General features: G+C 37.0%; 1 protein-coding gene across 3 annotated transcripts in view; it reads right to left on the reverse strand.

Moving 5' to 3' along the window:
- SVEP1 (sushi, von Willebrand factor type A, EGF and pentraxin domain containing 1) overlaps nucleotides 1–17,939 on the reverse strand; it is a 194,890-nt gene that overhangs the window by 96,938 nt on the left and 80,013 nt on the right. For 2 of the 3 annotated variants that reach the window (XM_081573904.1, XM_081573897.1), the window contains exons 7-13: nucleotides 14,396–14,593; nucleotides 11,698–11,816; nucleotides 9,467–9,596; nucleotides 3,958–4,077; nucleotides 3,092–3,223; nucleotides 2,285–2,479; nucleotides 986–1,107 (exon numbers count right to left, since the gene is read on the reverse strand). In XM_081573904.1, the coding sequence (XP_081430030.1) occupies nucleotides 986–1,107; nucleotides 2,285–2,479; nucleotides 3,092–3,223; nucleotides 3,958–4,077; nucleotides 9,467–9,596; nucleotides 11,698–11,816; nucleotides 14,396–14,593 (1,016 nt within the window). The remainder of the gene's footprint in view (nucleotides 1–985; nucleotides 1,108–2,284; nucleotides 2,480–3,091; nucleotides 3,224–3,957; nucleotides 4,078–9,466; nucleotides 9,597–11,697; nucleotides 11,817–14,395; nucleotides 14,594–17,939) is intronic. The other variant, XM_081573900.1, reaches the window with a different exon arrangement.

A 17,939-nucleotide genomic window follows, 5' to 3' on the forward strand; every position in this document is an offset into this window, starting at 1 on the left:
GCCCGCATGCTCAACTACAGTCTGGGAGAAAACACACCCCTGCTTACGGCCAGTCCTACATTTCTCTAGCACATTCATTTATGCTCTCCTAGAAAATCATTCTGTACCACATTCTCTTTTCTCAAGTCTCCAACAACTCCTCCCCAGCCTTACTCCAGACTGATCATTCTGCATCTCTTTTCACAGATCAGATAATCACAAAAGATCCTTCTTTCACACATATCACATGTGGACTCACTCCTGGACCTGTGCTCATGTACTCTATCCCTTCTTGACACCTCTCTTTCTCACACTCTACATCAAATCTACTACTATTGTATGTACTTTCAGAATCTATCCAAAATCTAAGCCACTCAACTCTGTTAGGGATACAAGTATATACATATATATATTTTGTACATACTCAAGATAGCTCTGGAGTTAACTATACATTAAGCTGCTTAGAGGACTATGATTTCACAGAAGTTATACACACACACACACACACATATATGATATAAATATATAAAAAACATACATAAAACATTTATATACACATATATATATCGAACATTTCCTGCTTTCAAGATGCTCAATACATTTAAATACATTGCTTTGCTCTCCTGGAATCCCAAAAAGAATCCTAAACTTGCATGATAAAGAAAACCCTTTAAATGTTCAGTGATCATAAAAGAAAAACCGACTACAAGGGCATTTTTGTCATACTTCAAATAACAAAGCAGACATTCCTCAAACCAAAAGGACTCTAAGTTTTTCTGAGTGTTTTAAAAAATTCAAAGTGCTTTAACACAGATATACTTATAATTCACTCCAGGAGACCAAAACCTATGAATAATTCTAAATATGAGGAGCAAGTTTGGGTCACAAAGAAAATGGAAATCATCAAGACAAAGAATTTCTGTTGCAGGTGATGCAGAACAACTATGGAAAACTCAACAGCATCCTTTAAAATATGGCAAACAACCAAGGAATGCTACTGACATACCATTTTCCCAAGGGTGGTCTCAAATGCTTCAGAAAATTTCTTCAAAAGATCTGTGTCATCACAGCGAGTTGCTTTGTACAGCATCTCAAAGGACTTGTACCCATGATTTGCAAAACGTTTTACTGGAAAAAACCAGTTTCAGTTGGTTAGTGTTTTCAAAACACAAATTTAATTTCTGTGGAATTAAATTGGTATTTTCATCCCGACATGGTTTGCGGGATTGTTATAAAAACAAAAGTTGATAGTTAAGGAATGTTTCCAGGCATTAATCGATCATAATAAACCACCAGCCAATCAGCCGTGTACCCAGTTACCTGGTGATATATTTGCTTTCATATATTATTCTTTACCTTCCAATCATATGACAAAGTGAACATTTAAGGGAGAAAGAGATATAAACATTTTTTTCATTATATTCCTGGGAATCTTTGAAAAATTCTGGTTGCAAAGATATTATATAAGTTTATAATGTATATGTTTATATATTCAACCAACAGACACTAAAAAATTTCTGAATGGTATGTGAAATTGTATTTCTTAAAAGTGTAATTTCACAGAGATAAACTTTTCCTTGGATCGGAAGTTTAGAAGTTAAGACTTAGCAAGATGTCTTGAAATATTCAGTCTCCTAACAGTATCAACATTAAAATCCTACGGGCTAAATCTTTGATAGAGGTGAGTAATATCACTTATATTTCCCAAATTTAGGAAGAATATAGCTCAAGTAGGTGGGTTTTACTTTCTAAGACACTGGCATTTAAACTTCATCTATAGTAGTGGATCAAAGATTCACTCCAGAGATTATTATTTACACAAGATGAAGACATTGGATTATTTTTAGAATAATACACAAGATTACAAAATAGATCTAAATCACTTCTAAAAAAAGCATGACTGATCTGACTGCATCATGTATATAGGCTCTTACTTTAAATATAAGTTCTTCTCCAGACATCAGACTACACTTTAGTTCAAGTTTACAGCTCAAGAATGACACGCTGACTCTTCTGACAATTCTGGTAAATAATAATGAGGAGGCCAAGATGGTTTTCCCATAAACTGAATCTTGTCCTATAGCAATCCAATCAGCAATAAGATTCTGGGCTAATATTTTAAATTGAGGGATGGACATTTCCCCTATCTATAAACACTTCAAATTCATGGCACCATTTTCTATTCACCAAATCTAAACCCTCCATTAAGGCAATTTTCCTCTTTAATGTTAAGAAATTTACACATACAGGTAGTCAAACACATATTTACACATACTAAAGAAGCCCCCCAAAATTTAGAACTTACTAGCACAGTCTGGCCATTCAGTGGAATATGGTGGTCTCCAGATACCATCTTCATAAGCACAATAATACTTGTCAGTAGATCCTTCTGTGAAATCATAGCCCTCTAAGCAACTTAATGTGCAGTTAACACCAGTACTATCTTGAGTACATACAAAATCCCCATTTACAGGTGTAAATGGAACTTCACAGGGCGAACCTGTGTAAAAAAATTAAATTATTCATATACAGTGGTAGAAAAATATAAATTAAAATATAGGTGTCTAAGCTGAATTTTGAAAAGGATTCCTCCTGTCCACCACTACTCCTATGAAAACTCTCAGAATAAATCCACAGTGTGAGGTTGCTGCAATTTCTGCTTTTTGATTCCTAGGTGGGTATAGCTAAAAAGCTGTACCTATGTGTAATTAATTACCTATGCACAATTGTGCATATTTTACGAAAAGCTAAAAGTACTTCTGATGTGCGACTGTTATTTTTTGCATTCTTTTAATAAAAATGAAAACCAAATAACGTTACATAGCAAATACATTTTCGGAATCTGTCTCCTCAAGCATTCAAAATAGAATCATGACAACAATACTTTGTAACTTTGGAGAAAATACTAATAAGTGGTTACAAACTAGCTCAGAAGAAAGCATGTGTATTTACCATGAAGTGAAGCAATAATAATTGGAAACCTCAATACATCTGCCAGTATTCTAACTTTAAACAGCTATGTTCATAGCCTATTTTCTTTCACAAAGGAGGGTGCAAAAGTGATTCATATCTCAATTGCAAGCTAGATTTTGGAGGCTTATGCAGAGTATACCTTTTATGACAATGTGGATGTCACATGTTCTATTATTGCCTGAGGGGTCAGTGGCTGTATACTGCACTATCGTCTCCCCATGAGGGAAAAGGTCTCCTGGTGTATGACTTCTGGTGATGGTCAACACAGCCCCTAAAAAGGAGAGAAGGGGAAAGAAGGAATCCAATCTGGGGGTTATTGCGTGCAGTCACTTTATTTGATTTGAATTTTCATTTACTCTTTATACAAACCAGCTGAACATTCTATTGGTACTAACTGGGCTGCCAACAGAAAATAAACTATAAAATCTTACACTAAACTATAGAAATAGTTGACTCACAAGCCTCATTAAATGAAGGCATTCTTGCTAAATAGATTATTTTCCTTTACTAGGTCAGTCTCTGTGAATATTGGAAATTTCATTAAGAAATCTATTTCACTTGCATTCTTGTTTTCAGGGTTTTCTGAAAACTTTAAAGTAAACTTCAGCTACATTTGCTCACTTTTTTCTGTTTTCCCATGAGTTTTTATACCATTTTTGGCAAATGTTTAAGAACTGAGTATGAATACATAGAACTGCATTAGATTTGCCAACAGGATGCATAGCTTATGTCTCTAGGATAAAGGAAGCTTAGAGGCTCAATGAATTTACTAGAACACTTTCAAATAAAATATACTGTACAAGTTTAATATATCCCCACTGAATAATGAATGAAAAGCCATGGACAGGTAAGATTAACAATGTTAAAATATGTAGAATTATCCTATCAGTAAAACATCTTATGTAATTATCCATGCTACTCTATTTAGATGTAATTTGCTTTTTATTTCTCTTTTATCTTTTTAAAAGCTTTTTATTTGGTGGTAACATGTTGACAACAAGATACCTGCATTCTCACCTGAGTTGTCTGAAAACTGAGGCTCGTCCCAGGTTGCAGCATGCTCCTTCTCAGAGACCTGGACTGGAGGTGGGGATCTGCACCAGTCTATGCTAGGTGGTTCTACATCTAAAAAAACATGAAATCAGAGGGTGAAGTCACAACTGATGTTCAAAACTGATGAGGAGGGTTGCAAGAGACAATCGAAGTCTACTTGTGCTGGTGGAGAACCTTGACCTTGACACAAGGCTGGCCCTGGGATCCCTTTGATGATTACGCGGTAAAGAATCCACCTGCCAATGCAGGAACTATAAGAGATGTGGGTTCAATTCCTAGATCAGGAAGACCCCTGGAGGAGGAAATGGCAACCAACTCCAATATTCTTGCCAGGATAATCCCATGGACAGAGGAGCCTGGTGGGCTATAGTCCTTGGGGTCGCAAAGAGTTCCACACGATTGAGCACATATTCCTGTTTCATCCCTGATCTCAACATCACAAGAAAAAGCTGATTCTTGCTATACTTCACTCTACTTGTTGAAGAAATACCGGATTGCTAAAATCACCATGAGCACAGCAGTATAAACGGTAAATTCGGGATGTGGTGAGCATTTAATTTGTGAGTTTCACCAGTGGTAGTTGAACTGATCCACCCAGAAATGAAGAAAACATTCCCAGATAATCAGAAGGCATGAAATGACCAAAGCAGTCATTTCACAGGGATCTCTTGAATCATCCTCCTCTTAACTGAAGGGCTGACAGATGTTACATGGAAGACCAATGGGCAGAGATCTGAGTCATGCTGCAGAATATATAAGACATTTAAGTGTCACTGTCGTTAAGTTTCTCGCTATGTCCAACTCTTTGCGATCCCGTGGACTATACTGTATCAGGCTTCCCTGGTGCTCATTATCTCCCAAAGTTTGCTCAAACTCATGTCCTTTGGTCGGTGGTGCCATCCAACCATCTCATCCTCTGTTACCCTCCTGCCCTCAATCTTTCCCAGCATCAGGGTCTTTTCCAGTGAGTCAGCTCTTTGCATCAGGTGGCCAAAGTATTGGAGCTTCAGCTTCAGCATCAGTCCTTCCAATGAATATTCAGGGCTGATTTCCTTTAGGATGGACTGGTTTGATTTCCTTGCTGTCCAGGGACTCTCAAGAGTCTTCTCCAGCACCATAGTTTGAAAGCATCAATTCTTTGGCACTCAGTCTTTTTATGGTCTAACTCTCACATCTGTATATGACTACTGGAAAAACCATAGTTTTGCCTATGCGAACCTTTGTCAGCAAAAAGTGAGGATGTGATATTGCCGGAAGGCCAGGAGGTTACATCCATAGGTGGGACTCTGGGGTCTAAGATGCCTAGGTTGATAAATTCCAGGTAAAGACAAAGAACAGCGTGTGGACATGGGAATAGGGGGCTGCAACGGAGAGGGGGTGAAAGCCACAGGAGAAATGAAAGAACTATGAGTCTGTTGCTGGGCACTGTAATCTACATTGAAGGAATGGTTTGAGGGGGGTGCAGGTGAGCCAGGTTTCAAACTCTGATGGAATGTGGTGGAATTTGAGGATGTCAGTAAAGTACAATCAAGAAGTAGTAAAGGAGGACATTTTAACATAACTATTGATTTTAACATACATGAAATGTCCTTCTATCTGTAGTAACATGTCTTTGAGGGCGACTGGACGAATAGTATTTTTCTTACTATATAGGTAAAGAATCTCAAACCAGGCAAATTTATGAGACTTGCCTGAGGTCAGTAAGCTGGTAAATTACAGTCATAGGCATCAAGACTAGGATGATATACTATCTATGTATATCGGAACACATATCCTGAAATGAAACGAGCTGTACCTATAAGAATATACAGATTTCTGTTTGAAGCTAAGTCTTGTGAATAAATATTCAGTTTTTCTCTTTTCCTAGTATTTGCATTTCTTAGTGTAGGATCTTTGATTTACTGCTTTCTTAGGCTGCGAACTCTGTCAACCAGCAATGGAGCCTCTTTGGCTCACAAGTCTCCATGGCCTAGCACAGCACCTGGCCCATAACAGATGCTCAGAAAAAGTTGCTGAATAAAGAAAAGAATGAAGGAATGCTCGTAGGAGGCCAGTGCACTCTGAGAATTCGGAATCAAGCCAATACATAGTTAAATTTATAAATCTAACAGTATTTACTATGCTCCCCAAAGAAAGTGCAAATGAAATAGTTCCAAGAGTTTCTAAAGTTATCTGATTTTAGCCAAACATTTAAAAATTGAAGTCTGGGGATGAGAGAGAGCAGTCCACAGAGGCCAATGACGGTCAAATAACTGGAGGTCCCAGCAGATGCAGCATCTCCAGAAAAAGAAAGTCCATTTCAAAGCACATCAGACAGCATTCTGTGGAATGTTAAGCAAAAGCATTCCTACTCCCTCTCATTTATCATCAAGACACCAACACTCTGTCATCTGAGGAAAACAAGAAAATGTAGGCTTTGGAATATTTTCGGTCTCCCTCTCCCGCCGCATTCCTAGTCTCTTTACCTCCCCTTCTTCCGTTCTCTCCTCCCTCCCATTTCCTTGCTCTCTTTCAGAATTTGAAAATTCAGCTAGTATCTAGCTAGACACTCGAGTATACTTTTTACATTTCACCATGCTGACTCTTCATTGTGAAAAATGAAAACATGGCAAACTCTTGACTCACATGTCCATGTTTAAAATCACAGCACCATAAAAATAAATCCAACATATTCTTCACGTGACTGGTGATGTTCACGTTTAAAACATTCAAAAAGCAATTAAAGACAACTAAGCACTAGGACATAAACAAAGATTTTTACGTAAGTCAGTTTATTTACTTTCACCAAAACCTATCATTTCTAGGGTAAGAAGCCAGTTTGATACACATTAGTTATTTCAAGAGGTTATGTAAAATTCTTAAAATGAATTCAATGTACTGAATTTTAAAATAAACATTAAAAATATATATGAAACCTAAAGAGCAAAATGTTAGTATATTTACATAGAGCTTAATGCAGGTCAGGAAGCAACAGTTAGAACTGGACATGGAACAACAGACTGGTACCAAATAGGAAAAGGAGTATGTCAAGGCTGTATATTGTCACCCTGCTTATTTAACTTATATGCAGAGTACATCATGAGAAATGCTGGGCTGGAGGAAGCACAAGCTGGAATCAAGATTGCCAGGAGAAATATCAGTAACCTCAGATATGCAGATGACACCACCCTTATGGTAGAAAGTGAAGAAGAACTAAGGAGCCTATTGATGAAAGTGAAAGAGGAGAGTGAAAACATTGGCTTAAAGCTCAACATTCAGAAAACTAAGATCATGGCATCTGGTCGCATCACTTCATGGCAGATAGATGGGGAAACAGTAGAAACAGTGGCTGACTTTATTTTGGGGGGCTCCAAAATCACTGCAGATGGTGACTGCAGCCATGAAATTAAAAGACTCTTACTCCTTGGAAGGAAAGTTATGACCAACCTAGACAGCACATTAAAAAGCAGAGACATTATTTTGTCAACAAAGGTCCATCTAGTCAAGGCTATGGTTTTCCCAGCAGTCATGTATGGATGTGAGAGTTGGACTAGAAAGAAAGCTGAGCGCCAAAGAATTGATGCTTTTGAACTGTGGTGTTGGAGAAGACTCTTGAGAGTCCCTTGGACTGCAAGGAGATTCAACCAGTCCATACTAAAAGAGATCAGTCCTGAGTGTTCATTGCAAGGACTGATGTTGAAGCTGAAACTCCAATAATTTGGCCACCTGATGCAAAGAGCTGACTCATTTGAAAAGACTCTGATGGTGGGAAAAATTGAGGGCAGGAGGAGAAGGGGACGACAGAGGATGAGATGGTTGGATGGCATGACCGACTCAATGGACATGAGTTTGGGTAGGCTCCGGGAGTTGGTGATGGACAGGGAGGCCTGGCATGCTGCAGTTTGTGGGGTCACAAAGAGTCAGACACGACTGAACGACTGAACTGAACTGTGTCAGACGCTACTTCAAGTAGTTTGTGTATCTTAACTAATTAAAAATTTTACAATAACCGTATGAGGTAATATATTTATTAATTCTATTTCTGGATGAAGAAATAGGCACAGAGAAGTGGCCAGTCACACTGTCTTAAGTAGGAGAGATGGCTCTGGAGTCAAGCAGTTTGTGTTCACGGTCTGTACTTTTGAGCACTGCAGACCACCTCATTCATATATTCCCCACATATTAAGTCTTATTGCTGGCTATCTATCTGGGTTTCCCTGGTGATTCAGATCGTCAAGAATCTGCCTGATGCAAGAGACTTGAGTTCGCTCCCTGGGTTGGGAAGATCCTCTGGGGAATGGAATGGCTACCCACTTTAGTATTCTTGCCTGGAGAGTGAAAGTGAGAGTGAAGTCGCTCAGTTGTGTCCAACTCTTTGTGACCCTACAAACTGCAGCATGCCAGGCTCCTCCATCCATGGGATTTTCCAGGCAAGAGTACTGGAATGGGTTAGCATTTCCAAGTACCATCTGGTATCTGGTATCTGTTGAATATCTACTGAATTGACTGAAAGTACGAATACCAGTTAGGAGATGATGGAGTAAACCAGGTCAAGAAAATGAAATTAAAAAGAAGGACTGATCTATAGCAGTGGGATGTGAGGATGGAGAGATGGGGACAGATTTCAGAGATATTAAGTAGATGAAATCAGTAGAACCTGATAACTTATTGAATGTTGGTGACAGAGGGAGAGGAGTCAAGAATGACTTCCAGATTTCTTGCCTGGTACCTAGGTCTTCACTGTGTTTTCTGAGCTAAGAAATATCTTAAGTTTGAGTGAATTTGAAATGCCTGTGGGGCATTCAAATTTCAGTAGGCAGTTTTATATATAAATTTGAATTTCAGAAGAGAAATCTGAGCTGGAGACAGAAATCCAGGAGTTGCCAGTTAGCAAAATTACCAGGAAAACTAGAGAGAAAGAAAGAGGGTCAAGGCTGGAATCCTGGGGATGATCCACATTTGAAAGTTGGTCTAAGGAAGAGAAACCTAAAAAAGCAATCGAGGAGGAAAAAAACGACAATAATGGGGGAAAGAAACAAGAAAGACTGGCGTCCGAGAAGATACGGAAAGAGGCAGTTTTGATAAAGAGAACATTGCTAATAATGAAAATATATGGAAACATTATATAAAATAAGGACTAAAAAGTGTGCTGTAGGATTAACTCTAGAGATTACTGGTGACCTTGATTTCTGTGAGTAGAGGAGACAGAAGCCAGAATTGAGCGACTTTGAGAATAAACGGCAGTTAGGCCAAAAGATATGGCAACCATTGGGGAATTTTCAACCACTGGGGAATTTTCAGATAGAAAGGAATCAAGAGATATAGTGATAGTTAAAGGGTACATAGGTTTCAAAGAGGAAGAGGCTTCAATGACAGAAGGAAGAATCAGTGAAAAGGAAGTTGCTGAAGATAAAGGAGAGGCAAAGCTTTTGGGGGTTCTGGATTATTTTCACAAACTTACCAAAGTAATCTGAAGACTTACCAATAACCTTGATATGGAAGGTGCAGCTGGCTTGGTTGCTGGATGGGTCAGTTGCTGTGTATGTGACAGCAACATCTCCAATTGGGAAAAGATAAGGTGGGGTAAAAGCTGGATGAACGTGGATTGATACCTTTTGGAGAGAAATTTCCAAATATTTGGAAAGTTAAAGTTAACATTAATAGTACTTTTATTACTTTTTCGTTTATAATATATTATTAGCAAAGTGAAGTTAAAAATGACACAATATTTTACATGTAGTAAAAAGGAAAAAAAAACCAGGCATAGCCTTTGGTGTATTCCTTTCCAGGCTATTCTACCTAGGCACTTTATAGAGTTTGGATAGATATGAAATGTTGTTCCTTATTTATTAAATATAATATCTTAGAACATTTTTTATGCTCTTACATAGTTTTCAGAACTTATGACTGTTAAATATCTTTATAACTTAGGAAATAAGTATACGGTACTTTTTTAAAAGAAAAATCTATTCAAGGACATTTAAATTAGTCCCAAACTTGACTGCTGTAAGCAGCACTAGGACAAATGGTTTTGCACAGACATTTAAAAAATATTTTTATTATGTCCTTCTGTTCTTTCCAGGAATAGAATTGTTAACCTCAAATTCATTAACATTTTATTCACAGGTAATACAAAATTTATTTCCCAGATTATGGTAAAAATTTGCATCCCCACTGTTAGTATTTGATAGGACCAGTATCAAAGTTCCCATTCAAAGTTCTCTGATCTATGTTAAATATCATTACTTTTTGATAAATCAAAAATATGGCACCAGGTCATCGTTTTAATTTTCAATTTCTTACTGTCTTATGGTAAGATTAAATTCTCACACGACTGCGTGAGATAGATATATTCTTCTCTTTTTGAATCATATGTTTGCACTCTTAGCCATTTGAAAATTATGTGATAAAGATAAACTTATATTAATGTTATTAATAAACATTCTAACATTTGAGAAATTCAAAGCATTTTTCTCTAGTTTGCCATTTATCTTTCGAGAAATATTTTAAAAATACAATTTTTTAAAAAACTGTGTTTTTAAAAAATATTTCAACACACAGGTACTTCACTTAGCCTCAGTTCTCATGGATTCTAAAGTATGTCCCTGCACTCTTCTTAGTGTTTGATGACAATGACCATGTTGACGATGATAATGTATATTTTCATAGGCCCCTTAATGCAAAGTGGAAAACACACATAAGGCAGCACTCAATGCACACATCACCTACAGAACAGTAAGTCCTAGAAGTCTAGAAATCACATTTAAATCAGACTTAATAGCTGTGTTTGGTTACCTAAAGATAAATACCATATGATCTCTCTTACAAGTGGAGGGAAAAAAAAAAAGAGCCACAGATACAGAAGAACCACTTCTGGCAACAGTGGTTGCCAGAAGATGGGTATAAGGGGTGGTCAAAATCAGTGAGAGTGGACAAAAGGTACAAACTTCCACTTACAAAATAAGTTCTGGAGATGTAATACAGATACAGAGTGATAGTTACATTAAATGATACACTATAAAAAGTTATCTTTATTGTTAAGTATATTCAACACAATTATCAGAACATATTGTGTGTGCTTGTCTGTGCCCTTGAATGGCACTACTTACATACATGTTTACATACAGGTGTGAAAACTCTATACTGTTTAAGAGCATGTTCATGTATGTGAATACTAAAAGTACAGACTGAAGAGGGTGTTAAATTCCTAATTTCTTTTCTAATATCTGATGGATAATTATCTCAAGCTACTGTATGCAAACACTAAAATACTGTGTTTTGAATAACACTGTTTTGGGAAAGCAGAGGAAGAAACACTGTTATCTTCTTCAGACTATCATTTCAGGATCATATTTTAAAAGATTTGTTTATAAATAGGAACTAAGATTGATTCCCCATCTTTCTTTTTCTTAAAAGATTTTCAGAGCATAGTAAAGGGCCAAGAATTTTTAGCCAAGTAATCTTAGAGGATACACAACACAAAAAATTCACGGAATGAAAAGTTTCTGTTTTTAGAGATTTTCATCTGAGATTTCTAATGAGAAATTCAAGGCTGATCATTCTTTTATAAGATGGGGCATTTGCAGTTATGAGTAGAGTACAGCTAGAGACAGTACAATCATTAGAGTACTGGAAAGTTTTTAATAGCACACATATTTATAGTGTATTTAGAGTCCATTTGAAAAAGGATGCAAATATTTGTTCAAACCTTACCTTTTCCCCAGAGTTGTCTTTAGCTGTTGGGATTTGCCAAGTGATATTAGCGGAGTCTTGCTGTTCCTGAGTCTCGGCCTCTATGTCCGCAGGACAGTTGATCTGAGGAGCTTCCACGTCTAATTCAGAAAATTCACATAGCAATTAACATATTGATGCAGTGATATAATTCTAAGTCATTTAAGAGACTGGTGCATGCATGCTCAGTAACTAAGTCATGTTTGACTCTTTTGTGATCCCATGGACTGTAGCCTGGCAGGCTCCTCTCTTCATGGATTTCCCAGGTAGGAATAATGGAGTGGATTGATATTTCCTTCTTCAGATCTTTCTGACCCAGGGATCAACCCACGTTTTCTGCATTGACAGGCAGATTCTTTACCATCTGAGCCATCAAAGAAGGCCACGAGACACAGGTAAAAAATATTTTTAATTCTAATCTAATCATAGAGGATTTTTAATGTACTTCAGCATGGCTTCCAAAGTTCTTCCTGAACTGGCACCTGCTTCTCTCTTAGCCTCATCACTTACAGATCCCCAATCATAACTCAGTCTCCACATCAGATGTCCCACAAGGACACCATGATCCTTCTTATACCTGGGCCTTTGTTCACGCTCTTTTATTTGCCTGAATCAATGCTCTCTTCCTCCTTGAGGCAGGTAACCTCTACTTGTCCTGTAATTCTTAGCTTAGACACAAGCTCCCCAGGAAGCTTCTCTGACTCACTGGTCCATTTTAGGTGCTCACTACACAAGTTCTGATTGCCCTCTGTCCTTCCTAGCCATAATGAACCTTGCCATTTTTAAATTGAATTTCCTCCCCCCAAATAACTGAAGTTCTTTGAATGCCACAATGTCTGATTTCATTGTATTATATAGTACCTGGAATATAATATGAACTTGATAAATACTTTTGGAATGAAATAAATGGAAAAAAATGAATGCTGAGTGTGGTAGGAAGGGACTGAACTTGAAAACAGACTGTCAAGTAGAATTAATTGGTATGCTAAAATGTACTGTCAAAGCAAAAAACAAATTAAAGCCAAAGATATTTTTTGCAGTGTGAAACTTTGCAGTACAGATACTGCATTAGATGTGGTAACATTCCACATAGCTGCAACAGTCACTGTAGAGCTAAGTTCTTATTATGTAATAAATCCTCTTCAGTTATATTAAGTCTTCTGCAACTTGCAGCTGAATATATCGATTAATCTGTGTCTCACTTTCTTGTTTCTTAAAAGTTTTATTCAATTTATGTTTTCCCTTTCTCAGAGGGACTAATATTTAGACAATTTCCCCCACAAAGGTGCATGAGCATATCGACTCTTAAAATCTAAAGAAGCATTTCATTTTTCCTTTAGACTTGAATAATAGCGTGAATGAACTTGGAATTTCAGGTTTATATGCACTCTCCCTCTGTATTCTTAGCACACTGCTGCATTTCCTTCTGGCATTTAGAGTTGTAGCGTAATGTGAGTCTGAATCTTGTTTCCTTTGCGAAGTTCCTCTTTTCTCTCTGGAAACTTCAGATTTTCTCCTTACCTTTGGATCTTAAAAATTCCACAGAGACTAGTGAAAGTATGCCTGCCCAACACTCAGAGGCTTTTCAACTCACATTATTCAGTGTTTATGTGCATATGGATCAACAAACTCTTTTCCTCTGATAATAGCACTTTTTATTTTTTATTGAGATATAGTTGATTTACAATGTTGTGCTAGTTTCAGGTATACAGCAAAGTGATTCATACAAACATTCTTTTTCAGATTCTTTTCCATTACAGGTTATTATAAGATATTGGATATAGTTTCCTGAGCTATATAGTAGGACCGTATTGTTGGGGGTGGGGGAGGGACAAATTAGAAGCTTGAGATTAACAGATACAACTACTTTATATAAAATAGATAACCAACAAGGTCAGAGGTTATTTTCCATCTAAAAGTTCAAGCCTTTCTGTAGCTCAAGGAAACTTTCTTCTACTGGTAGGAAAATTCTTCTCCTCCATCCCTTTTCCTCTCTATGCTTCTGGAGCTCCTTATTAAAGGGCGCTGGTGTTTCTCGATCTCTCCTGGGTATATCTCTTAACTTCTATCTTTTGAACTTGATCCACTGGGATATTCAAGTTCCTTGTTTAGTAGTTCTCCCTTCTGAAGGAATTCTCAGTTCGCTTCCTCAAATCACCTACACTGTTTTCAACAACCTCCACTCCACTGTTTTGTCTTTTTCTTAGAGAGATATATATTTTTACTTCTAAGAACTTTTTCTTGCTCTCTATACATCCTTTTTCATAGCAGTCTGCTCTTGCTGTAAGGAAGCTGGCACTGTTCTCTTGTGAATGTACTGAGATGCAGGTTTCAAAGTGCTGATGACTTGCTTTTAAAAAAAAATAATAATAATCTCACTTGCTTAATAGGAGTCAGAAATTCTTCAAAGATTTTCAATTCCCATTAGAAAACTTACCTGATTTCTGGCCCTAATATCATCCTTAGTTTTCTGTTTTTTCTATCATTGCCTGGCATGTGGTACTAGATTTTTGTAAATTCACCATCCTAAAGCCAAAAATCTTCATAGCATGTATTGGGGTGACATCTACCCTTTTACCACAGGAATGCAGCAAACGTTGCAAAGAGGGGCAGTCCGACACTGCACCAACACATCATTAGATAGAATTTGGTTTTCAACTTGACCAAGGTGGGGACCTACCTTTACAAGCAGCTGTCTGAACTTTGGCACTCCATTTTCCAGAGGTGGTACACCTCACTTCTTCTCTGCCCCCCGATAAAATGAATCCTTGGCGGCAACTTAGCTGACAGATCGTCCCAGGTTTGGCTGGATGCCTGCCACAGTTGGGAGGTGACACGGTAACACCTTTGGGCTTCTGAAAGGTGGCACAGTAGCGTTCTATTGCAGGAGAGCAAGAAAATATTATTTGCATTCTCACAAATTACAAAATGCCACAGATTCACTTTACTCAAGAAAGATACAATCGGTCTGCATGCAGATGTCTGCATATGACACGAACAAATATGTGTATCGTTAATTATGCTCAACCAGGTAGTGCTAGACATGAAGAACCTGCCTGCCAGTGCAGGTAGACATGACACAGGTTCGATCCCTGGATCGGGAAGATCCCCTGGAGAAGGGAATAGTTACCCACCTCTGGTATTCTTGCTTGGAGAATCCATGGACAGAGGACCCTGACCACACTGGAGCCCATAGAGTCACAAAGAAGCGACTAAGTCCACACACCTCTCTTCAGTTACCTCATGTTTTCTGCCAGTGTATCAAACCTTTAAAAGATTTCTAACTAGCATTTAAATCAATGTTGACTGTGACTTTTATCATTTGCTTAGAGAAGCTTCAGTTTGCAGAATATTACGTTCTGGCTCCAAAGTGTAATACAGTGAATTAGATTCTATCTTTCACAGGGTAAGTGATGATCCAACAATCAGTTTCATTTTTATGAGCTTATGGTGGCATCTTTAAGCAAGCATATTTTGAGAAAAGTTTTTATATGCTCCCTAGAATCCCTGTGTCATATTAGGGCCCAGACTCTTAATGATGTTATTTTCAGCACTGATGAAGAATAGCAGGTGAATTAGGTAGAAAGGAGATAGAATGGAAAATCAGATGAGGACTTAATACAAGATATGTGTGTCTACGCGCATGAACCCACGTACACATTTGTTTATTGTAGTAGTGTAGTAGTGATTCTACTGGTAGCACTGCCAGCATCTTTAGTCTGTATTTCCCATGTGATAATTACTAAATTTATCCAGTGTTTACTACGTGCCAGGCATTATTCTAGGTGCTTTACATGGATAGACTCATTTAATCCTATGCAGGAAGGACTAGTGTTATCATTTTCACTTACAAACAAGAGCGCTGGGGCATAACAGTAATTCTCATAGTTAACTTTCCTGAAGTTACCAACAGGTACATGGCAGAACTGTGTGCCCCCCAAATATTCTACAATCAAGCCTCCTCCCTGAAATGACGGCTTTCAAACCTGTCAACAGAAGTAATTTTTCATGAGAATTGCTATGTTTCTTTATTTTTGCACAGAGAAGCCTGGTGTGCTATAGTCTGTGGGGTCGCAAAGTGCTGGACATGACTTAGCGACTGAACAAAAAAGAACAAATGTACCAGATGACAGTCCAGATTTCCTGTTCTGCTTTGATCAAGAGGACTGTCAGAGCCAAATCTGTGGTTCAAATATAAACAACATATGGGACTTTAAATCTTTTATTTCAGGACAGTTGCTTATAAATTAAGAAAATTATCGTTTAGCTCTCAAATCAAGATTTTATTCCCTGCTAATATTCTCTTTCTTATTGTTTGTTTATGGCATTTTGAATTTTTATATTGTTGTTGTTGTTTAGTTGCTAAGTCGTGTCTGTCTCTGTGACCCCATGGCTGGAGCCCACCAGGCTCCTCTGTCCAAGGGATTTCCCAGGCAAGAATACTGTAGTGGATTGTCATTTCCTTCTCCAGGGGATCTTCCTGACCCAGGGATCGAACCATGTCTACCGCACTGGCAGCTTAATCTGTTCTAATGTAATGGAGAATCTTTTCCCATTGCTTTTATGTTTAATACATTCAGAAATGGATTAATATTTACTTTACATATATTAACTATACTCTTCTAGCTTTTAATGGCTTCATTTTTAATTTATATTTTAAAACTATAAAGTATTTACATTGGTGTCTGGTGTGTATTAAAGACATATGAAAACTTTATTTTGATTCATTTTGTTTTTTCCCCAAGGTGCGAGCCAATTTTCCTATATTATCAGTTGAATAAATCTTATCTTCTCAACTGAGCTATGCTGCTTCCTTAATAATATATGAAACTCGTAAGTTTTGGAATCTATTAAGACCCACTGATCTGATGGCAATTCTTACATTCTCTTCATTTTTGCAATTTAGTATATATTTTAAAACCCAGCAGAGCTACTTCCTTTTTACTATTCTTTATTACACTTCCCTTTCAATCTTATTTTAGTGAGTTTTGCCTGCACATTCTTCTAGATGAATCCTGGAATCACTCCCCAGTTATAAGAAGGGGAAAACAGAAAATCTCTTTTGGGCTATTGAATAGGTTTCACTTTACCTACACATATATTTGGAAAGAACTTTGTCTTTTGACAAAATTTTATAAATATATTAAAATGTTTATCTCAGCAATATTTTGTAGTTTGTGTAATACAGGTTCCATATATTTTTGTTTGAGGTTATTCTTACATATTTTATATTTTATATAGATCTCTGACTGTGGTTTTTCACTATATATTCTGTTTATTATTTATACAGAGGAGTTGTTTATTTGGTATTCTTAAGACTTTAATGAACTCTCAGTCTTTTAGTAGTTTCATTTTATTTTAGAGGTAGACACATAGTTTACAAATGATGATTTTGAATCCTCTAAGCTCTAACCTTATGATTTATTATAAGAGCTAAATCTTAGACAATCTTACTAAATAACATGGATGATTCTAGCATCCTTTTCATTTTCCAGATTTAATAAGACTATCCACATTTTTTCTTTAAGTAGATACAGATGTAAGATGAACATTTTTTATGTCAGTTATCAATGAGTTTCTAAGAATTTTATCAAAAACGTGTTTTAAATGATAATGAATACATTTTTATCTTATATTGAGCAACCATATGAATTTTTCCTATTTGTTATGAAGTAACTTATTATGTTAATAGAATATCTAATTTTAAACCCTTCTTGCATTCCTAGGATAAACCTTTACACATCCTGGCAGACCAGTCTTTTGAGTGTGGATTGCTAGTATATTTGCTGTCATAGTTTTATTTTTTCCTCTTGGTGAAAGTTGTCAGATTGGCAACAGAATAATAATAGCTGGATAGTATGAACTGATTACTTTTCCACTATTTGGGCCAAATTAGATGGTATGAGAATTGTTTCGTTTTAAAAGTTTGAAAGAGTTTCATTTTTTCCTCAGTCATTTTCTTTTTTTTTTTTTTTTTCCTCAGTCATTTTCAAATGCTTGGAAAGATTGAGGGCAGGAGGAGAAGGGGGTGACAGAGGATAAGATAGTTAGATAGCATCACTGACTCAATGGACATGAATCTGAGCAAACTCTGGGAGATAATGAAGGACATGGAGGCCTGGCTTGATGCAGTCCATGGGGTCGGACATGACTTATCAACTAAACAGCAAGAGCAACAACTAAGTAAACTCTGATATTTCCATTACTTTATAAACCACTCATAG

This window comes from Giraffa tippelskirchi, chromosome 1 (genome assembly GCF_054371585.1).
Source record: "Giraffa tippelskirchi isolate mGirTip1 chromosome 1, T2T-mGirTip1v1.2.pri, whole genome shotgun sequence".
In the NCBI taxonomy this organism is placed as follows: Eukaryota; Metazoa; Chordata; class Mammalia; order Artiodactyla; family Giraffidae; genus Giraffa; species Giraffa tippelskirchi.